The following is a 25,000-nucleotide window of genomic DNA, read 5'->3' as shown; positions in this document are numbered from 1 at the left end:
GGGACAAGAAAGAGTGAGAAGAGCCTTAAGTTTAATGCCCGCAGCTAAAAGCAACTGCGTGAGAAAGTATACTCCAATATCAGTCATTTTCCATATCGCACAGAGACGAACCCGCGATATATTGCGTGTCGATATATCGCCCAGCCTTAATACAGTGTAAATCCAAATAGCACATCTTTAAAACAAAGCACAAATTTGTCATGAATATTGTCCAGGATGAAGCGACATATGCCCTGCCATAGTGATGGAGTGCTTTCACAAGTCCAAAAGAGGTGGTAAACAGTCTCTGGATGCATGTTACTTAAGGTGCAGGTAACATCGATGTCCTTCTTGTATCTAACCATCACAGTCTTTACAGGGTAATAACCATGAATGATTTTTAAAGATATCTGTTTGACTTTGTTGGTGTTAGAAAGGGAGCACGTTTTGACCCAGCAGATGTCACTCACGACATTATTCCAGAGCTACACTATATTTTGGTAACAGTATGTTACCAGGCGATGTGACGTCACATGCCTGACTAGTCCAGAAAGTCACTTGTATTCTCTCAAAATGTAAATTAAAATAATTTATTTGCGCTCATGTAATGTTGAACATGCCTGTTTTACACGGATTGGCATTCCTTTGCCGTTTTATTTAGACTATAACAAATGGGGGTGTTAGAATAACAATGTGTGAAACGTTGTCCGCTATGTAGAGCAGGGGTGTCCAAAGTGCGGCCCGGGGGCCATTTGCGGCCCGCGGGTTATTTTTTAACGGCACATTTTAAGAATACAACTGAAAAAAATTCAAAACATAAAAAGTGGTATAAAAGAGCAAACAGGTGAAATGTAACAAGAAATTGTTGCAATGCTTACTCTTTTAACACAAAGCTGCCATGTAGGCTGTTTCTTTCTTTAAAAAATAATTAATCAAAATCAATGTCATTTTGAATTATTGACCTATTCAAGGCTCTGATTACGTAACATTAAATATTCCACTTTGAATACTTTTTTGGGAAAATGTTGCATATTTTGTGTTTTGCCATATAAAAAAACTGAGCTGTTTTTTTTTAAAGAAGGGCCTAAAACAAACAAAAAACATAAACAACAATAAAACTAATTGACAGATAGATCTGAAGTTGATCTCGAGATTATTTTGCTAAAAGTAAACGGGTAAAAAAATATATATAATTTATTTTTTAACACTTAAATGAGTAGGACACTTTTGGATCCCCAATTATTTTAGTGTGATTTGATTTTTAAGGGTCATTGCTCAAAAAATAATTATGAATCAAAATCCAAAATTAAGGCTCCAATTGTTATATAATCTCCAATATTCCACCTAAAAAAATGTTATTGGGTGAAAAATTGCATATTTAGTTTTTTCCATTTTTTTTCCCTAATGTTGATCTAGAGATTTAAAACTTGAATAATAATGAAAATAATAATACTGATTAATGACACATTTTTAATAATTTTTTTTGGGACCAAAACCCTTTGGGGTCCCCGGCATCATAACTGAGTGGAGGCCTATTTGTATATTTTTTATACATATATTGTATTGGTTTTTAAAATAAAAATGATGAAAATGGCCCCCGCTTGATATGATTTTTCAGTGTGCGGCCCTCAGTGGATAAAGTTTGGACACCCCTGATGTAGACCATTGCTTCTCAATTATTTTCCATTACATCCTTTACAAGAATAAAATATTCATTTTCACCATGACTAAATGTAGTATAATTTGTTTCTAAAATTGTTACAAGTACACGCCTGCATAACGTTGCATCCTCATTAGCATTAAAGAATACACACCATTCTGCAAGGAAGCCATGTGCCACATATGCTTTTTCATATTCTAGTACGGCAAAAAAAGAAAGTTCTGAGAGGTCAGACGCACCCCCCCAGAATTGCACCGCACACTCACAGTGGGGCCCGCCCCGCTATTTGAGTAAGACTAACATAGGCCATCTAACAACTAACTCGCCGTTTACTTTTGTCATGTTGTATTTTTTCTTTATTTGTTTTTTACATGATGACCCTTGCCATCACTTTGTTGTATGTTGTTTCCTAGGTTACAGGATCAGGTTGTTCCAGGACGATGGACAACCTAACAGCGAATAAGAACTACACGACTGCTCAAGCATGGCAGGGCCAGACGACCTGGTCCCCAGCCTCAACGATCCACACTTTGTCCACCTACCAGCGCTCCGCCCAGAGGACGCATTACAACCCCCAGCAGGCACCTGACAACTGCTTCCTCAGCACCATGGCGTCCGTGTCGCCCGCCTCGCTCTTTGCCGGCGGCGAGTCCCAAACGTTCACTTTTGATCAACAGGGCCACCCGACGCCAGTGCTGCCGGTTGACACGCGTGGTCCCCTGCAAACTTTGCCCGGAGCACCACCATCGTCACACAAGGCATCTTTTCAGTCTGTGTTAACAAATCAACCGTTTCAGGGCGTGTCAACACTGCCTTCTTTTCAAAGCGTCCTCCAGGAGTCTGCTGCCTTCAGCCAGTCCTCGCCAGCTCCTCTAATGGGGGCTCAGTCTGCGTCGTCCTCGCACTGCAGTGGTAATGTCTCACTTTTTTTTATCCCCGCCAAATACGTTGTTGTCACGCGCATGAGTTTACGTGTATCTCAAATTTCAACAAGCATTAATTCTGTCTTGTCCAGGGACTATACCAGGGGTCGACAACCTTTACCACTCAAAGAGCCATTTTGACCTGTTTCACAAAATGAAGAAAACAATGGGAGCCACAAAACTCTTGAAATTTATAATGAAATAACACTGTATACAGAGGTTTTTTTTGCTTAGTGCCATGTGTTATCCAGGAGTCTCAGACACGCGGCCCGCAAGTAAATAAGAAGATTTAATGTTAGTGCGGCCAGTGAGTTTTAAATAAATGTCCCTCATTACCATCACGTATGCAAATGCTCACATTTTGTCTGGATGACTCACTGAGAACAGAGTGGCTGTCCTTTCGTACGTCTGATGAGTTGCTCCCGTACAACTATAAAAAGGGCGTGCAATGATGGCCCTACCTTTAGTGCCCTCTACGACTTGTACAAACAGCTTGTCAGCCAAGCCACATGTTGTATGGAGCTTTTGCATACTCAGTGTGGGACTGCAAGGCATATTTGTTCAACAGCTATACAGGTCACACTGAGGGTGGCCGTTCAAATAACTTTAACACTTTTACAAATATGCGCCACATAGTGAACCCACACCAAAAAGAATGACAAACACATTTCGGGAAAACATCCGCACTGTAACACCACATAAACATAACAGAACAAATACCCAGAATCCCATGCAACCCTAACTCTTCCAGGCTACATTATACACCCCGGTACCACCAACCACTCCACCCCCTCCTGCGTCGGTTGAGGTGGGCGGGGTGTATAATGTAGCACGGAAGAGTTAGGGTTGCATGGGGTTCTGGGTATTTGACCTGTTGTGTTTATGTTGTGTTACAGTGCGGATGTTTTCCCGAAATGTGCTTGTCATTCTTGTTTGGTGTGGGTTCACAGTGTGGCGCATATTAGTAAGAGTGTTAAAGTTGTTTATATCACAATCCTCATTGTAACCTGTATGGCTGTTGACTAACTATGCCTTGCAGGAACCTGAGTATGGTAGAAAGGGCTTCACACAACGCACCGACCGGCACTCATTTAATGTTTCATATACGCGGGCACGATAAAGAGGACGTTATGGATTTTGCCATAACAGGCTGCCCTCAATGTTGCTATCCGAGTTTCGGAGCATGCTTACCTCAGACAAATTTTGGGAAAGGCACTGAAATTAGTAACATCCCGGATAGATCGTGGGGTCGGCAAATGTGCAGCTGAGCCATACCAGAGCTATCAAAGAGCCGCGGGTTGCCGACTCCTGGACTTTACTATAGGAAGTAAACTTGAAGACTAATAGGCGAAACTCAAATGACGGCTGAAGGTGAATTTTTTTTTAATTAGTTTTGGTTAGTGTGGTTTGACCTACTCAGTGGCCTAGTGGTTAGAGTGTCGGCCCTGATATCTGTAGATCGTGAGTTCAAATCTCGGCCGAGTCATACCAAAGACTATAAGAATGGGACCCATTACCTCCCTGCCTCCCTGCTTGGCACTCAGCATTAAGGGTTGGAATTGGGGGTTAAATCATCATAAAATGATTCCCGGGCGTGGCACCGCTGCTGCCCCCTGCTCCCCTCACCTCCCATGGGGTGATCAAGGGTGATGGGTCAAATGCAGAGAATAATTTCGCCACACCTAGTGTGTGTGTGACAATCATTGGTACTTTAACTTTTTTCTCCCACAACGCCCGTAAAAATCACATGCACTAGCATCCTGGCCAGTTATGCAAAATAGACTGTGTTGCATACCCACTGTCACACAGAATGCAGTCCTGTGGGAGGCACTGGCATGCTTTAGAGTAGTCAGTGTACAGCTTGTAGAACAGTGTAGATTTAAACTCAGTAATGTGTATGTGGATGTCACAAACTCAGAAGATACGTTTTTGGACACAGGAGAACTTTCTGGGCAAAATGATTTTAATCAGAGTCAATAGTAATTTTAATTTTCCTGAAGGAATCAATAAAGTACTATCTATCTATCTATCTAGTAGGAAATTTAAATATTTGATTAGAATTGCTAAACTGCTATTGTGTGTTTTTGTCTGATTATTGTCATGATCAAAAATGTAATGATCTTGAAAATTTGAAGTATCAGTATCATATCAACATTGGTATGGCCAATAGTGTCCCTGTAACCACTTGGTATTTGATTGATCCCCCAATTTACGGTATTGCCCAAAAGTAATGTCAAGTATCCATCCAACAGAATAATATGTTTTTAGCACTTAACAGAAGTGTAGATAGAACCATGTTACAACATAAAGTAACCAACTATTAACAGTATATTAGCAAGTGGTTTTATAACAGTTTGCCAAATACTGTCATACAATGGTTGTCAAAAATTTTCCCCCAAGTATCACCATAAAGACCAACATTCAGATACACTTCTGTAGCAGGCCTAAATATTCATTAAAAACAAGGCAGAGGTTTTATTTAACAGGTATATTTTTATATATTTGGCCGCTGTAACATTACACACATTTTGATCAGTAACACTGTTTAGATATAGCTAAACAAAAGACTACTGTAAAAGTATTTTAATCAAGTGATTATTTGGCGTCAAACTCATTTTAGCTCAGGGGCCGTATATAGGAAATTCTGTGCACACGTTGGCATTAAAACTAAAAAATAAAGACAACTTCAGAATGTTTTCTTTGTCTTACTTTGGCCAAAAATAGAACAAACACATTCTGAAAATATTACAATCGAAATATAGAAAAAAAATGCAGTAAGGTTTATATCCATGAAGGAAAGAACAAAGTGGATTAATGTTTATAACTGAATACATTTACATATGCATAACAATCCATCCATCATCTTCCGCTTATCCGAGGTCGGGTCGCGGGGGCAGCAGCCTAAGCAGGGAAGCCCAGACTTCCCTCTCTCCTGTATCATTTTTTTGATGAATTAACGTTTATGACAACCTTTTTCCAGAACACAACATAGAAGGTGAGATACAACAGGACAATGCATACATATATCATTTGTTTTCCAAAAGGTTACAAAAAAGTGGGACCCCAAAAATTTGCTGTGGAACCCCATTTTCAATGGGGTACCTGGGACCCCGTTTTGAAAATTCGTAGTGCCAACACTGATGGAGTATTGGTGCGTGCAAAACAGAAGCAGCCGGCTTTGGCCTGCGGGCCGGTTGTAATAATAGAATATATATTTTAGGCCACATCACACAATAGTGGGGGCCCTTAGGGAGATTTTAGGGTGTGTTCGTTCACTTTTGTCTAAAAGCGCCAAATTTGGCACAGGTGTAGCTCAGGGCATACTTAAATGATTTGGCTAGGGCGCCCACGCAGGTGACCTTTGGGGTCGTCACAGCGGCTGATCCAATATGGCCACCATATGAACACGCTTTTGCCTCTAAATTTGAACCAAATGAGCTACAAATCCAAACTCGGTGTCTATTTCATGTTTTTTGCCAATTAAAAATTTGATGGAAAAATCATCTTTATGATTGGGTGTGTTTGGACACCTAATTAGCATATTTCCAAGATGGCGCATATGTAAAAATTAGGTGTACCTTAACTTTAGATACTTTTTGGCAAACTATTTTTGAGCATCAGAAACATACTGGAATTATCAGATTCATGATCATTCATTTATTAGAGCACTTTAATTTCCATATGTCATGTCTTTGTGATTATGTTTTGTTTAGTTGTGTTAGATGAATACTTCAAGACTCCATTAGTTCCTGTTTTTTAACCCCATTGTTTTGTTTCCATGTCAACCAATCAGTTCACCTGTCCTCACGACTCACGCACCTGATTCATTTGAACTCACACACCTGTTTTCAAGCACCACAGCACTATTTAAGCCTGTAGTTGCCAGGCAGTCAGCCTGGCAACATCATCCTCTACACACCCTCGCTCCATGCTGATGATCCATGCTCTTTTCTCGTTCCCCGTAAGTTTTGTTATTAATGCCATAGTTTGCAAGTTTTGTTTTATGTCCATAGTTTATGTTGTACTAATAGTTTTATTTTATAGCCAAGATTTTGTACCTCCTCTGTGAGCGCCTTTCGTTTGTTCCTTTTTTGAGTTAAGATTAAAATATGTCGTTTCCTTCACATCGTGTCCGATCCAGTCCTTTTGCACTTCGGGAAAACAAACCACACCAAAGTCCACGCCTTGACACCATACTGACAACATAACCATGTTTCACCAGGTTTTACTCATAACAATGCCCAAGTTACGTCCAATGTCTTCAGAATAGCAAAACGCCACATGGAAATATGCAAATTAGGGGTCTAGACACACCTGAAAATAAAATCGAGAATTCCAACATATTTCTAATTACCAAACACATGAAATAGACACCAAGTTTACATTTGTAGCTCATCTATTTCAAATGTTACAGACACAAACTATTACAAGTTGCGGCCATATTTGATAGGCCGCTGTGACCCAAAGGTCACCGGTGCGGGTGCCCTAGCTAAATCATCTAAGTATGCCCTGAGCTACATCTGTGCCAAATTTTGCGCTTTTAGACAAAAGTGAATGGAAATATCCCTAAGGGCTTCCAATACAACCCTTCTCTAAAATATTTTCAAAAGTATTTTATATTGAAATATCCCTTGACAAGATCTATGATTAATGCTTGCTTGTAGATGGCTTGGTAATCTTCCAATTATGTATTTAGGGATAATCCGTACATAGAATGCGTTATAATAGCGCATTAATATTGATTGATTGATTGATACTTTTATTAGTAGATTGCACAGTTCAGTACATATTCCGTACAATTGACCACTAAATGGTAACACCCGAATAAGTTTTTCAACTTGTTTAAGTCGGGGTCCACGTTAATCAATTCATGGTAGTTCATTGGTAGTTTAAATGATTGTTGTTGGATGTGGATATCACAATTTGTGTTTTCCTTTGCAGCCTCAAGTAACTCTGCTCATCCTGATAAAGACGCAACAATTTTAACACCGGTGAGGTTAAGAAGACTTCCGTCTGCCCTCCCTGTTGTTTTGTAGCATATCTACTTGCACAATATAATATCAGCTGATGTTTCTGCCACAGTTCTTGTGTTGGATCTCATGAGTTGTAGGTAGTTATTCAAGTCATCAAAAACACTAAATCATGTTTCCATTTTTTTTTTTTTAGACAAAGCGTTCTGCGATTTTACTTCAGCGTTCACTTTTACTCAAACAGCTGTCAGCGATGAACAAACTGGTGAGTGTTTGAACCTCAGAAAACTTGTACATTAATGTGAATGTTTTATTTTTGTCAGATTGTGGAAAAACTTACAAACAGCTGCACACACACCAATGAAAATGTGTCATTGCTGTTATGAGACATAGCAGTAAGCAGCATATCATGCACCGTCTTCAAAGAGGAATTACACTTTTTCTTAAAAAAAATTGCCTATCATTCACAATCCTTATGAGACAAAATAAAAACTGCTCGCAAGATGCAGCCAAAAGTGCTGCCTGCATTTTAAACTAGGAATTTACCTATTTCACCAGTAATGCCTTCTAAAGAATCACCCAAAAAACACCAACAACTTTTCATATACATACTGTAAATATATACTATGTGTAACAAGCACATTCGAGGTAATATTTACAGTATTAGCTGAACTTCTTTCCTGAGCTCGTTGACTTCACAGTGTGCATAGCAACAAACACTACTTGAATCAACAATTACTACCGGTACTATTCATGGCCAAAACCTTATATTTTTGATCCTGAATGTAAGGGAGATGAGTTACAAGTTTTAGAAGCTTGGCACATTCAACTATAGTAAAACACTAAACCAGGTGTGTCCAAACTTTTTCCACTGAGGGCCGCACACTGAAAAATCAAATCAAGCGGGGGCCATTTTCATAATTTTTATTTTAGAAACAAGTACAATATATATATTAAAAATATACTTTTAGGCCTCCACTCAGTTATGATCCCGGGGATCCCAAAGGGTTTTGGTCAAAAAAATATTAAAAATGTGTCATACAGTATTATTATTTTCATTATTATTCAAGTTTTAAATCTCTTGATCAACATTAGGAAGAAAATGGAAAATACACAATCTGCAATATTTTCACCCAATAGCATTTTTTTAGGTGGAATATTTAAGATTATATAATAATTGGAGCCTTAATTTTGGATTTTGATTCATTATTATTTTTTGAGCAATTACACTTAAAAACAAATCGCACTAAAATAATTGGGTACCAAAAGTGTCCTACTCATTAAAGTGTTAAAAAATAAATTATATATATTTTTTTACCGTTTACTTTTAGCACAATAATCTTGAGATCAACTTCAGATCTATCCGTCAATTATTAGTTTTAGTTGTTTTTTTGTTTGTTTTAGGCCTTTCTTAAAAAAAACAAAAACAGCTCAGTTTTTTTAAATGGCAAAACACAAAATATGCAACATTTTCCCCCCAAAATATTTCAAAGTGGAATATTTAATTTGATGTAATCAGAGCCTTGAATAAGTCAATAATTCAAAATGACATTGATTTCGATTCATTATTATTTTTTAAAGAAACAGCCTGCATGGCAGCTTTGTGTTATAAGAGTAAGCATTGCAACAATGTGTTGCATTTCACCTGTTTACTCTTTTATACCACTTTTTATGTTTTTAATTTTTTTCAATTGTATTCTTAAAATGTGCCATGCGGCCGTTAAAAAATAACCCGGGGGGCCATTTGCGGCCCGCACTTTGGACACCCCTGCACTAAGCTATCATGTAGCACTAATGCTCAGTACGAAACAATGTCCGCTTTTACTGGGATGCTGACCAATGGGATGGTTGTATCTTTCAACACAAATCTTGTACTCCTCGTATAGATTATGAATTCATTAAAATCCTCAGGTAAAAATTGTTGGGAAGAAAACAAGCATCTGCCTAATGAAGTCTTTTTTTTTAAATTTTCATTAACACCCTTTAAAAGTACAATTTCATCCATCCATTTTAAATAAATGATAAATGGGTTGTACTTGTATAGCGCTTTTCTACCTTCAAGGTACTCAAAGCGCTTTGACATTACTTCCACATTTACCCACTCACACACTGATGGAGGGAGCTGCCATGCAAGGCGCCAAACAGCACCCATCAGGAGCAAGGGTGAAGTGTCTTGCTCAGGACACAACGGACGTGACGAGGTTGGTATTAGGTGGGATTTGAACCAGGGACCCTCGGGTTGCGCACGGCCACTCTTCCACTGCGCCACGCCGTCCCTACCGCTTATTCCCTTTCGGGGTCGCGGGGGGCGCTGTCGCCTATCTCCGCTACAATCGATTGTAGCTGAGTACAATTTAAATGATGTGCATTTATTAGAATAACAAAAAAAGAATGGAAATTATGGCAAGCAGAATTTTTTTTAATGTAAACATTTTTCCCTAAAATACACATGGAGGCTATAAAGAGTGTTTCATTTAAATAATTAAAAAAAACTGACCGATAGATTACTTGATGACTAAAATAATCCATAGCTGCTGCCCTAGTGTCTGTAATGTATGCTAGCATGTCTGCAACCATTTTTTAAATTTTTATTTAAGATTTATTTAGGATTTTCCATTTTTACAACACATACACAGCAATATACATTGAAATGTTGGCAGTGCAAATGCCCACAAAACACTACAAACAGAGGGAAGGAGACAACAAGAAGACATTTAAATAAGACTAATCTTAACAATTAGTGGAGGAAAAAAAGTATTAATAAACATTAGGGCAGCAAATCTTTGGGTGTGCAAACGATTCGATTCAATATCGATTCTTGGGGTCACGATTCGATTCAAAATCGATTTTTTTTTTTTTCAATTCAACACGATTCTCGATTCCAAAACGATTTTTTTCCCGATTTAAAAGGGTTCTCTATTCATTCAATACATAGGATTTCAGCAGGATCTCTGCTTGCATGTCAGCAGACATGTAGTAGTTTTTTGTAAAAAGATTTCATAATTGTAAAGGACAATGTTTTATCAACAGATTGCAATAATGTACATTTGTTTTAACTATTAAACCAAAAATATGACTTATTTTATCTTTGTGAAAACATTGGACACAGTGTGTTGTCAAGCTTATGAGATGCAATGCAAGTATAAGCCACTGTGACACTATTGTCCTTTTTAAAAAAAAATTTTTTATTTTTTTATAAATGTGTAATGATAGTGTCAATGAGGGATTTTTAATCACTGCCATGCTGAAATTATAACTAATATTGATACTGTTGTTGATAATATTCATTTTTGTTTCACTTTTTTTTGGTTTGTTCTGTGTCGTGCTTGTGTCTCCTCGATTGCTCTGTTTGTTGCAGTTCTGAGTGTTGCTGGGTCAGGTTTGGTTTTGGAATTGGATTGCATTGTTATGGTATTACTGTGTATTGTGTTGTTCGATTGATAATAAAATAAATAAATAAATAAATCTATTTTTTGAAAATGAGAATCGATTCTGAATCGCGATTCAAATCGATTTTTTTCCCACACCCCTAATAAACATACATATATATATATATATATACGTACACAAATACAGTAAAGAAAAAAATAAAACCAAGTATATGCATATTTGTATACAAACATACATGAGACCCCCCCCCCCCCCCCCCCCCCCCAAAAAAAAAGAACCAAAAACTAAACAATGAGATAACCCGGGTAAGGTAATAATATAATTAAATTAGTGTGCGCCGCTACTATACCTTGGAAAATAAAATGTTTAGCAAGTAAACTGAAAATTCAAGTAGACATCCCGTAATGCATTTACAGTAAACATCTCTTGACAAAATTAGGACACCACATGGCGTACATTAAGGCTTCGTTCAAAATGCAGGTCAATTCCTATTTTTTTTTGCCCACATGCGACTTGTATTGGATTTTTTCATGTCAGTGTGAACAGTGCAATTCTGAATGTGAACGTAGTCTAAGACATACATGTATATTTATGTATTTATTTGTGAACACACGGGGACAAACAGTGATGTAGAAAGCTTAAGATCACTCTTGGTTCTCTCCTATCTAGCTGGAATCGCTGCCTGCAGAAGATGACGATGAAAATGGTGGAACATCACCACACTCCAATCCTCAGGTTAGTCCGGGAACACAATTGAGGTTATTTTGTATCTTTATTAAGAAGGCTTATTTTGACACTGATTTTATGTAACTGAATTTTTTACGTTTAAATTTTGTGAACTGAATTGTTTTTTTTCCTCAAATTATTCTGACAAGTTTTAAAATTTGGTGTATAAAAAAATCTGTTTTAAAAGTCAGTGTATTAAAATACTGTGTTTTTGAAATCTTGTGTATAAAAATTAAATTTACAAAAATTCAGTATAAAAAACAAAATAATCAGTGCTCAAAAATGTGCTGCTTCTAAAGCAACACTCACTTCCGGTACATTAAGACTGATGCAATCAATTGATCCTGTTTCAGAACCAGCCAGTGAGGTGTCAAGTTTGAAGTCACGTGACACTGAGTTATTGTGACACTGAATTTTAAAACCCTGAACTATTTTTTAAATGAAGTTGTCAGCGTAATTTGATGTAAAAACAAATTCAGTCCACCAAATTCAAATGCAAAAAATTCCGTTACCGTACATAAATTTTGAGTAAAAGAAACTTTGTGTATATATATATATATATATATATATATATATGTACATATACATATATAATATGTGTGTGTGTATTATATACGCTAACTTGTAGAAGGTTGGAAAATTACTCAGAATCGTGAATTTTACTATGATATGAATTATTACAATTAGGTCCACGTTGTTAGTTGGGAAATGACCAAATTTCAAAGGGGAAATTGACGTTACAACCTGACATTGAATACATGTCATCAAAAAGTATGTTGTTTCAGCATCGTATTTGTGTTGAAGAATATTGTGTGGGAAATTACCAAAATTAAACGGTCAAATCAATGACAGAACCCGACATTGATTAAACGTCGTCAAAAAGCATGTTGTTTTAACGTTATGTTTGAGATGCTCAATGTCCGGAACTAATTAAACAAGTTCCCAACGTTGTTTTAAAGTTTTGTGCATGATGACTTTACCTTAGAATACGCATAGATGCTATAAAGTGTGTTTTATGGGATTACTCTGTTAATGAAACTAATCGATAGATTACTCGATGACTAAAATAACCGAGTCATCCGTATTAATTGTATGCTAGCATGTCTTGTGTCTTGGACCACATCCCATAATGCATTTACAGTGGACATCGAATGACAAAATTAGGACACCACATAGAGTACATATAGATACAGTATACGTACATGGAGCGGTATAGCTCGGTTGGTAGAGTGGCCGTGCCAGCAACTTGAGGGTTCCAGGTTCGAGCCCCGCTTTCGCAATCGTCACTGCCGTTGTGTCCTCGGGCAAGACACTTTACCCACCTTCTCCCAGTGCCACCCACACTGGTTTAAATGTAGCTTTGATATTGGGTTTCACTATATAAAAAGCACTTGAGTCAGCAGAGAAAAATCGCTGTATAAATATAATTCACTTCACATTTACATGTTATATATGAATGTATTTACATATGTATACATATATGTACACATATACAGTATATGTATTTACATATGTATGTGATACATATATATGTAAATACATGGGGACAAACACTGATGCAGAGAGCGTAAGATCCCTCTTTGTTCTTTCCTATCTAGCTGGAATCGCTCCCTCCAGAAGACATTAATGACAATGGCAGAACATCGCCACGCTCGAAGACTCAGGCAAGTTCAGGAACAGCACTACCAACTGATACAGTTATGAATAAGCCGAGTACTACTGCAAACATTTAAAGGCCTACTGAAACCCACTACTACCGACCACGTAGTCTGATAGTTTATATATCAATGATGAAATAAAAACATTGCAACACATGCCAATACGGTCTTTTTAGTTTACTAAATTGCAATTTTAAATTTTCCGCGAGTTTCTTGTTGAAAATGTCGCAGAATGATGACGCGTACTTGTGACGTCACGGACTGTCAGAAAATATTAGCAGCTGCTCCACTCGCGGCTAAAAGTCGTCTGCTTTAACCGCATAATTACACAGTATTTTGGACATCTGTGTTGCTGAATCTTTTGCAATTTGTTCATTTAATAATGGAGACCATAAAGAACAATGCTGTTGGTGGAAAGCGGTGGATTGCAGCTGTCTTTAGCACCGAGACACAGCCGGTGTTTCTTTGTTTGTTGTGAAGCTTTAACACAGAGCGGTCAAGCGAACATGTTTTCTCTACGTCAACCAGCATGTTTTTGGATGGGGAAATTGTGATATATATCTTACCGAAGAAATCATTGGATTATTCGTCGTCCAGCAGCAGCTGTTTAAAAGGCAGCTGTGAGCTTGGTTCCTCGGCTTCTCTCTGACACTTCGTGTTCACCGCAGCCATCCGACCTCGAGGTATGTCTTTACAATCTTTAAAATTTCACCAAAACACTATTAAAACAATAAGCAGATATGGGATCTTCCAGAATTATCCTAGTAAATGTGTCTAATTACATCTGAAACGCTCACACTGCCGCCGCCTGGAGCCGTTCCTTTTTTTTATTTTTTATTTAATTTTTTTTCTAGTACTTCACTTTCAATATCCTAGTTCACAAACCTTTCATCCTCGCTCAAATTAATGGGGAAATTGTCGCTTTCTCGGTCCGAATTGCTCCTACTGATGGTGGCTCCCATTAAAAACAAACTTGCTTCGCAAAATAATTAGCGCATGCTTAGTATTACCTCCGGGTCAAATACGTGACGTCACAAGTGACACTTCACCTGTCATCATTTTCAAAATGGAGGAGGCTTATCTCAACAATTTAAAATCGCATAAAGGGAAGAAGATTAAGAGCTATTTAGTAGGATTTAAGGTCCAAGCTATTGAATACTGGTATGCTAAAAAGAACAGTAAGCAGCTATGTTTTATTAATATACTGGTACCACCTGTGGAGCAGACGGTCCGACAGACAGGCAGGGCACGCTAGCAGTAGCAGCTAGATGTAGCAGCCGTGCCCAACAAACCGGCGAGCGAGTGGAAGAGCGAACTGGACTGAGGTTTTATTGAAAAATAAACAAAGTTAAACTGCTCAAACCACGTCCTTTCTTGGTGGTCCTGGGATAAAGAGATCACCCACAGAGCAGAACGAGAGGGGAAGTCCCCCACACCCGAGCTTACTGATAGCAGCGGTCTGACAGCAGTTTTCTGAGAGACTTTTTAAAACTGAAGAAAGATAAGGAATACTTCTATAAACAAGTTATCGATGCTTTTGATCAGAAGGAGCTGGCCTGGATTTCATTTATAAGTAAAGGTAAGACCATTTTTATTTTATTTTTTTATTTACCGGTAGCCTTTATAACCAGGTAAAATCCCATTGAGATCAAAGACCTCTTTTCCAAGGGAGACTTGGCCAAGAGGGCAGCAGCAAGGTTACAATAAAAACAGTAAACTACACATAAAACATCACATATACAATATTAACATTTGCTCATATGACACATGTGCATACAGACAAGGTAGACTGCAATCCTTTCACAGAAGCTTAACAAGGGTTTTAAGTTGAATATTCGATTGTAGGTTATTCCAAGCCTTTGGTGCTGAAAGTAATAACCATAATAAAGTTTTTTTTAATTAAATGTGCTTTTCATGTTGGTATCCTTACATCACACTGAATTTTTTACTGCATGCCATTGGTAAACACAGGGGGGAGAAGAGGTTTTAAAATTATTAGCGCCTGCTTACTTTCACCGCATGCTTTGAATAAGCGCAGGAGTGAGAAGAGGTTTTAAATTAATTAGCGCCCCGGCGGCTATTCAAGGAAATACGGTATGTGTTGAGCCCTGCAACTCGTGACGTCACGCGCACATACTTCCGGTAAAGGCAGGGCTTATCTATTAGCGACCAAAAGTTGCGAACTTTATCGTCGATGTTCTCTACTAAATCCTTTCAGCAAAAATATGGCAATATCGTGAAATGATCAAGTATGACACATAGAATGGACCTGCTATTCCCGTTTGAATAAGAAAATCTCATTTCAGTAGGCCTTTAACTGTTAACATTAATTGCGTACATGCAACAAGCTATAAGCTATATCATATTTGGTATGAGTCATAGTAATTAAGCAGTAATGTCTTCACAATCTCTACATGACAGGAAAACGCATGTCTTTCTTTTTTTGTACATTCTAAATATTAAAAAACTGCTAGCAATAGGCCACTAAAGAGGCGTTCACACATTATTGGTTTAGATGTCGTTTGGGCAATTCAGCGTGTTCCGCCAAATACCGTGTTAACACCGTAGTCCAGGGGTGTCAAACGTGCGGCCCGAGAGCGGGATCAGGCCCGCGAACATGTTTTATCCGGCCCGCGGGATGAGTTTGCTAAGTATAAAAATGAGCCAAAATTTTGGAATGAAAGAAACTGCTGTTCTAAATGTGTCCACTAGATGTCACAATAGCAATTCTTTGTATCTTTGTAGATCATGGGTGTCAAACTCTGGCCCGCGGGCCATATTTGGCCTGCCGTGTAATTTCATTTGGCCCTTGAAGTAATATCTAATTAACATTAGAGCTGGCCTGCCGGTATTATACAACGGTGGTGCCGCTGTAACACCGCATTCACCGCTAATACTCATACTTATTAACCCTTCCGATTTTTCCGGGAGACTCCCAAAGTTCAGTGTCCCTCCCAAAAATCTCCCGGAACAACCATTCTTCCGAATTTCTCCCGATTTCCACCCGGACAACTATATTGGGGGCGGGGCTTAAGGGCATTGCCTTTAGCGTTCTCTACAACCTGTCGTCACGTCCGCTTTTACTCCATACAAACAGTGTGCCGGTCCAGTCACAGAATATCTAAGGCTTTTAAACACATAAGTGAATGCAAAGCATACTTGGTCAACAGCCATACATGTCACACTGACTGTGGCCGTATAAACAAGTTTAACACTTACAAATATGCGCCACACTGGGAACCCACACAAACAAGAATGACAAACACATTTCAGGAGAACATCCGCACCGTAACACAACATAAACACAACAGAACAGATATCCAGATCCCCTTGCAACACTAACTCTTCTGAGACGCTACAATATACACCCCCGCTACCACCACACCCTGACTCCCTAGCTTGTTCAATATTCAATGCAAAACTTTTTTGGGTCCATATTAAAAGGTTAATTTGTTCAACCTTGGCCCGCGGCTTTGTTCAGTTTTATATTTTGGCCCACTCTGTATTTGAGTTTGACACCCCTGCCGTAGTCAAACACTGGTCATCCCCCATGAACCCTGAGAGGTGCAGAGAACCGCCCAAAAGACTTGTGTGCCAAACTCCTTTCACCATGTAAAGATAGGCAGACTCCCTGTTTGCACTGCAAGATCAGTGATAATACTATGTTTACACCGCCATAATCCGCCAGTCACATTTTCCTCGCGGACCTTCACCATGTGAACTTGATAACGACACGAAGGTGGCGGATTTACATGCAGGCATTGTGGTCACATCCAAAGCCGAGAGAGTATGGCCAACTCGGTTTCAAAGTTGGTCGCACTGATGGCGCCCTATCAGAGACCAATGAAAGAGAGTATGGCCAGAGTATCTCCTAAATTACTGGTCAAAAGCCCCTCACGTGATTACAGGGCGCCATGTTTGCTACCAACTTTGAAACACGGTTGTACATACTCTTTCTTTACACACAGCTCTGGTGTCATTAAGGAGATACACGTCACTGCGGTTGATGCGTAGTATAGGGAGGAAGCTGCTTTTCCAATCATTCTGAGTTATGGTTATCATAATAAAAATTATAAACTTACTTTGTCTTGAAAATGATTTTTGCCACATCTCATATTGCATTTACGGTTGACATCTAATGAGAAAATTAGGACCTCGCATGGAGTAAATTAATATGTACATGTAGGGCTGGGCGATATATCGATATACCCAATATATCGCGGGGTTGTCTCTGTGCGATATAGAAAATGACTATCGTAATATTCCAGTATACGTTCTCACGCAGTTGTTTTTAGCTGCGGGCATTAAACTACAGTCTCTTCCCACTCCTTCTTGTCTCTCCTTCTCACAGACAGCAAGCACAGGTTCTTACACACGTCACATACTGTCACGCCATACGTCACATACGTATACGCCCTCGCCCAGCAGAGAGGTAGCAGCGTGGCTAACGTTAGCTGTGATGCTAGCGGAGTGTTGAGAATTTTAATATGGGAGAAAGAAGGTGCGAATATGGTAACAAATGAAGGAAGAATTAATTCCCAAGGAACAGCAGGGGGTCCATCGTCTGGCGGTGGTTCGGCTTCAAGCGGGAATATGTCGAATAGACAACTTTAATTTGTCAAGTGTGGAGCACAAGCATTGCTACCAAAAGTAGCATTACTGTTAATATGTAGCATCATTTGAAAAGTCACCTGCTAATAACTGTTTAATAAATAGTTTCGGTCAATTGACTTAGTTTTGATTTCCTTTTCTGCATGAAAGTTTAAAATGAGCATATATTAATGCAGTATGAACAAGAACGTTTTAATGTAGATACATAGAATAACCATACTGCTGTGATTATATGCATCAAGTGTTAATTCAAGGCTAAGGCAAAATACCGCGTTGTATATCGCGATATGGCCTAAAAATACCGAGATATTTAAAAAAAGGCCATATCGGCCAGCCCAATGTACATATGTAAGGTATTAACATCCGTCTTGGTTCCCTCCAATCCAGAAGGAATCACTGCATCCAAAAGACGGTAACGACAATGGCAAAACATCTCCACGCTCTAATACTCAGGCAAGTTCAAGAACACACAACACCACCACCCACTATAACTCTGAATAACTCAAGTACCACTGCAAACGTTATTTCACTGTTAATACTACTTGTGAACCTGCCAAAAACATGTAATCCAAATTAATCATATAACTGGCACCCAATTTTATTAAAACGTATTGATTTTGAATCCAATTGTTTTGAATCCATGGTGCCCAAAGATTTACAGCCCTAACTTTTATGTATTTATTTGTGAATACATGTGGAAAAACACTCATGCAGAAAGCTCATGATGCTTTCTGGTTCCCTCCTCTCTAGATGGAATGGCTGGCTCCTATAGAGGATGACGAAAATGGCGGAACATCACCACACTCCAATACCAAGGCAAGTTCAGGAACGTGCAACATGTAACTTTGAAAAAGTCAAGTACCACTGCAAGTGTTGTTGTTTTACTGTTAACATTAATTCTGTACATGCCGCAAACATGAAAGCAAAACAACCCACAAGCTACAGGCTACTGTATACATACGTGAGACAAGAACACGTATGTCTTTCTGTTTTTTGTACATTCTGTATTGTAAAAAAAACTGCTTGCAAGATGCAGGTCATGAGGATTAACATATTTTGCCTTTGAAGTGCTCTTAAAAACAAAAAAACAATGTTTTATATACATGCTGTAATCTGTAACAGACACATTAATGACAACTTGTAATATTTACACGGCACTTGGGGTACATTAATATGGAGTACATAACTATTCAAGTACCGTATTTTCCGCACTATAAGGCGCACCGGATTATAAGGCGCACCTTCAATGAATGGCCTATTTTAAAACTTTGTTCATATATAAGGCGCACTGCATTATAAGGCGCATAGAATAGATGCTACAGTAGAGGCTGGGGTTACGTTATGCATCATTTAGATGGAGCTGCGCTAAGGGGAGTGTCAACAAAACAGTCAGGTCAGTCAAACTTTATTAACAGATTACAAACCAGCGTTCTGACAAGTCCGTTCATTCCAAAAATGAATAAACAGCTGTTTATTATTTTCCCCGAGGTAAAGTCAGTGACGTGGTATTTTGTTTATCTTTTAACAACAGCAAGGTATAACATGTAGTGATACATTTATATCACGTAGTGGAGGGGTACTTTTCCTCGATTCAATAAACACGTAAAAAACAGTCTTAATACTGTTACGGTAAATCAAACGTTAGTGCAATCACAATATAGTAACACTCGAAATAGTGCAAAGCAATAACAATATATCAATAACTCAACGTTGCTCAAACGTTAATGTCACACAACACAACACACAAAATAAACATGTAAAGCTCACTTTATTAAGTTATTCCTCATCTACGAATCCCTCTAATTCTTTTTTTCAGTGTCCGAATTTAACTGCTGCTCTATTCCCGTGTTCTACTGCGTGACTGATCGCCTTGAGTTTAATTAAACGCTGCATCGTAAGCGTGTCTCTTAATAGGAGCCATTTTGGGGTCTTTACATAAACACACAAATGGAAATAAAACGGCATGCCTCGCGCAGTCATACATCTCAGCATGCACCGCGCGCTGCTTCTTCTACGGGGGAAAATTAAGTCGGTGGCTGCTTACCGTAGTTGCGAGACCTGTTGTGGTTCAATATTGGTCCATATATAAGGCGCATCGGATTATAAGGCGCACTGTCCGCTTTTAAGAATATTGGAGGTTTTTTGGTGCGCCTTATAGTGTGGAAAATACGGTATTTATCTGTGAACACATGTAGTAAAAAACACTAATGCAGAAAGTTTAAGTTCGCTCTTGGTTTTACTTCTTTCTAGCTGAAATCGCTGTCTCGAGAAAAAAAAAAGGGAAGAACATCGCCACACTCGAAAACTAAGGCAAGTTCAGAAGCACGCAACATTACCAACAAACCTAACTGTGAAAAGGTCAAGTACCACTGCAAATGTTGTTTCACTGTCAGCAGTATTTTGTACACGCCATAAACATGAAAGCAAAACAACCTTATATACAAACCCCGTTTCCATATGAGTTGGGAAATAGTGTTAGATGTAAATATAAACGGAATACAATCATTTGCTAATCATTTTCAACCCATATTCAGTTGAATATGCTACAAAGACAACATATTTGATGTTAAAACTGAAACTGTTTTTTTTTCTGCAAATAATAATTAACTTTAGAATTTGATGCCAGCAACACTTGACAAAGACGTTGGGAAAGGTGGCAATAAATACTGATTAAGTTGAGGAATGCTCATCTAACACATATTTGGAACATCCCACAGGTGTGCAGACTTAATGGGAACAGGTGGGTGCCATTATTGGGTATAAAAGCAGCTTCCATGAAATGCTAAGTAATTCACAAACGAGGATGGGGCGAGGGTCACCAATTTGTAAGCAAATTGTCAAACAGTTGTAGAACAACATTTCTCAACGAGCTATTGCAAGGAATTTAGGGATTTTACCATCTACGGTCCGTAAAATCATCAAAAGGTTCAGAGAATCTGGAGAAATCACTGCACGTAAGCGATATTGCGGACCTTTGATCCCTCAGGCGGTACTGCATCAAAAACCGACATCAGTGTGTAAAGGATTTCACTACATGGGCTCAGGAACACTTCATAAAACCACTGTCAGTAACTACAGTTGGTCGCTACATCTGTAAGTGCAAGTAGAAACTCTACTATGCAAAGCGAAAGTCATTTATCAACAACACCCAGGAACGCCGCCGGCTTCGCTGGGCCCGAGCTCATCTAAGATGGACTGATGCAAAGTGGAAAAGTGTTCTGTGGTCTGACAAGTCCACATTTCAAAATATATTTGGAAACTGTGGATGTTGTGTCCTCTAGAAAATAACCATCCGGATTGTTATAGGCGCAAAGTTCAAAAGCCCGCATCTGTGATGGTATGGGGGTGTATTAGTGCCCGAGGCATGTGTAAATTACACATCTGTGAAGGCACCATTAATGCTGAATCGTCCATACAGGTTTTGGAGCAAAATATGTTGTCATCCAAGCAACGTTATCATGGACGCCCCTGCTTATTTCAGCAAAACAATGCCAAGCCACGTGTTACATCACCGTGGCTTCGTAGTAAAAAAGTGCGGGTACTTTCCTGGCCCACCTGCAGTCCAGACATGTCTCCCATCGAAAATGTGTGGTGCATTATGGAGCATAAAGTACGACAAGACCCCAGACTGTTAAACAACTTAAGCTGTACATCAAGCAAGAATGGTAAAGAATTCCACTTTCAAAGCTTCAACAATTAGTTTCCTCAGTTCTCAAACGTTTATTGAGTGTTGTTAAAAGAAAAGGTGATGTAACACAGTGATGAATATGCCCTTTCCCAACTACTTTGGCACGTGTTGCAGCCATGAAAGTCTAAGTTAATTATTATTTGCAAAAAAAACAAAGTTTGAGTTTGTCTTTGTAGTGCATCCAATTGAATATGGGTTGAAAAGGATTTGCAAATCATTGTATTCCGTTTATATTTACATCTAACACAATTTCCCAACTCATATTGAAACGGGGTTTGTAAGACAAGAACACAAATGACTCTTTTTATTATTTTTTTATTTTTGTTTGTGCATTCCAAATAGTAAAAACCTTCTCGCGGTAGGCGACTTACACTGCAGGTAATGGGGATTATTAACATATATGCTTCTACAGCGCTCTAAAAAACATCCATAAACAATGTTTTATATACATCCTGTAAGTATGTCTGTAAAATAGTAACAAGCATATTATTGATGATTTGTAATATTAACACTATTTTGGTCATTTTAAACATTATCGCAACTTCTATAATGGGTCCATTGATTTCACAGAGCACACAGCAACGAATGCTACTTTCATCTACAAAAAAACTACTTACCATGGCCGACTTTGTGAGAAGGACGATTACAATGGCACAAATAGATAGATGGTACTTTATCGATTCCTTAAATCTTATGTTTTGGAGCCTGACTATAAGCAGGATGCACTACAAGCTTTCGAAACAGGGTGCTAAGCATGTCCAACTCTAGTGAAACACTAAGCTATCACGTACTGGAGCACTAATGTTAAGTCACTCACAATGTCCAGTTTCACTGGGATGCCGACTGATAGGATGGTCAGCTTACATTGGAGCCTATAGGAGCCGCTCTATTCCTCTTAAAGAGCCCCTGAAAAAAACATCAAAACATCTCCATTAAAGTTTTATATCCATGATGTAAATATATATGTAATGTATTAATGGGCACATTTAATATTTATACGTATTTTGAACATTTTAAGTATTGTTTTTAAAAAACGCTTTACGTTTGCTTTTTTTCCTTCTTCACTATTTGTTACTCACTGCAGACTTTATGAGAGCCAACAAACACTAAAATATCACTTACTGTGCAAGGTCTGCTGTCCTTAGGATGCCGACCGCTAGGATGTTCCTATATTCCCATTTAGATGAAAAATAATCATTGCAAAGAAACGGGGCAGGGGCGAACAAGTTCCTTTCGTGACGTTCTCGCCAGTTCCAGGCTCTAAATGGCTGTCAGTGTACCAACATGTCGGAATACCTACACAGACATCTTCTGTCCAGGTGAGCTGCATGATTTATGAAACTTCCAGGGTGCAAGTAAGCAAGGAAACACCAGATGACTGAATGATGTAAAAATAGGGACACGCGGTAGTGATCACATCACCGCTATAAATAGTAATATCACTAATAATATGGTTAATATTCAAGTCACAAAATGTAAATGGAGGATTGTTGGCGTTGTTTGCATTGTTATTTATTGGATTTTATGGGTGTAATAGAGTTGCGATTCACTTATATTTAAGTTTATTTGACGCTTACAATGCATTAAAAAAAATCTATTCGTCATTTTTGCAATGAGTCATAGCAGTCTTCAAATGGGAACTGCACTCTTTTTGGAATTTTTCTCTCTTTTACAATCCATGTGTGAGACAAGAACACGCATACTGTATCTTTCTTTTTTGTACATTCTAAATAGTAAAAAACTGCTAGTAAGAGGCAACATGCAGGTAATGGGGATTGACATATATCCCCTTTTAAAACGTTCAAAAAAACATCCAAAAACATTTTATATACATGCTTTAAGTATGCATGTATTGTAGTATCAGGTGCACTCATGATGAAATGTAATATTGACACTTTTTTGGTAATTTTAAACATTACCACACCTTCTTTCCTAAGCCCATTGATTCCACAGACTGCATAGCTACAAAAAAACTACCACTAATCATGGCAGAATTTGTGAGAGCCAAGGACGACTACTTTGGGACAAATAATATTCCAGTACTTTATATTTTTCGGCATGAATATAAGGATGATGAGCTACAAGTTTAGAAGTTGGGTGCTAAGCAGACCCAATTATAGTGAAACACTAAGCTATTAAGTAGCACTAATGCTAAACAAAAAAAATATAACATGCAGGGATGGTTGTATCTTTCAGAAAATTATTTGTTTAGATTATGAATTCAGCGTAATCCTCACTCTTAAGGTAATAAAAGGATTAAAAAAAGTAACTTGCACAAGCTTAATGTACTTGAAGTACTTGTTGATACATTTACACAATTATTATGCTTTGACCTAAAATACCGGTGAAAAGATGGAGTGCACCCATAAAGTTGAGGATTTTTGCATTTAATTAACAAACATTTTATTTTACACAAAAGGCACACACTCTATGGTGGTAAAATAAGTATAAAAGGTAATTAACTGAATCAAAAAATATTATTTATATTGCTATTGTTATTTAAGTGTATTGTTACAATTTTACTTGTTGTGCTGTATTCGTTGCTAACTTATATCCATGTTTTTTTAAAGTATTTTTACATTTGAGTTTTGGTGGTACAATAAATACTAATTTTTTCAAACTAATGAATAATCATGAAAATAACCGTGATTACAATATCAATTAAATCCTGATTATAATCTTTCCCATAATGGTCCAGCCCTAGTAACATGCACCTTCATGATAACGTGTGATATTTACAATATGTTGGTCCTCAACGGTCCCTATTTCCATCAACAAGTACAACGAATGAGGGCATTTTAGTGAGAGCCAATGAAGACTACTTTCGGAAAAATTAGGATCCAAATCGTTTTGAGCCCGAATATAAAGAGAATGAGTTACAAGTTTATAACGAAATATAGTGAAAGACAAAGCTATAGTGCAGCACAAATGTAAAATAAAGAACATAAGACTAATGGGATGGTTGTATCTTTCAGGACTAGACTTGTACTCCTCGTTTAGATCATGAATTTAGCATAATCTTCACCCCTCAGGTTAACCATGAGCATCTTTTCAAGTCTTTCTAGTGATGTCTTTGGTTCTATGTTGAATTTTAAAGTTGACCAACTTCTCGGCTTATGGCCCCAACCTTCTATTATACGAGTGAGAGGCATGATTTTTAATCTTAACTTTAACTTTTTCCAAACACATTAATAGCAGGATAAGCAGTGCGAGTGTCTCTGTGAGCATGGAGTTATTTTAGTAAAAGTAGTTCCTTTGTGTTAGCGCTTACAATAACACTGTCACTGGAGCTTGGTTAATATGCAGGTCACGGCATATATATAAAGCATTGTTGGCGATTTTTTTCAGAGGGCTTTTATAAGCGGAATAAATGAATCCGCACTACCTATATCGTT

At 38.1% G+C, this 25,000-nt stretch overlaps 1 protein-coding gene across 3 annotated transcripts in view; it reads left to right on the top strand.

Moving 5' to 3' along the window:
* Positions 1–25,000, top strand: part of LOC133554996 (uncharacterized) — a 39,239-nt gene that overhangs the window by 4,573 nt on the left and 9,666 nt on the right. Inside the window, exons 2-9 of one of the 3 annotated variants that reach the window (XM_061904378.1) lie at positions 2,053–2,551; positions 7,504–7,553; positions 7,729–7,797; positions 11,592–11,657; positions 13,247–13,312; positions 18,305–18,370; positions 18,668–18,733; positions 20,168–20,227. In XM_061904378.1, coding sequence (XP_061760362.1) covers positions 2,080–2,551; positions 7,504–7,553; positions 7,729–7,797; positions 11,592–11,657; positions 13,247–13,312; positions 18,305–18,370; positions 18,668–18,733; positions 20,168–20,227 — 915 coding nt within the window. In that variant the 5' untranslated portion in view covers positions 2,053–2,079. The remainder of the gene's footprint in view (positions 1–2,052; positions 2,552–7,503; positions 7,554–7,728; positions 7,798–11,591; positions 11,658–13,246; positions 13,313–18,304; positions 18,371–18,667; positions 18,734–20,167; positions 20,228–25,000) is intronic. The other 2 variants (XM_061904396.1, XM_061904387.1) reach the window with 2 other exon arrangements.

Source organism: Nerophis ophidion, linkage group LG01, assembly GCF_033978795.1.
Source record: "Nerophis ophidion isolate RoL-2023_Sa linkage group LG01, RoL_Noph_v1.0, whole genome shotgun sequence".
Taxonomy (NCBI): Eukaryota; Metazoa; Chordata; class Actinopteri; order Syngnathiformes; family Syngnathidae; genus Nerophis; species Nerophis ophidion.
This window is presented reverse-complemented; position numbering and strand designations above follow the sequence as displayed.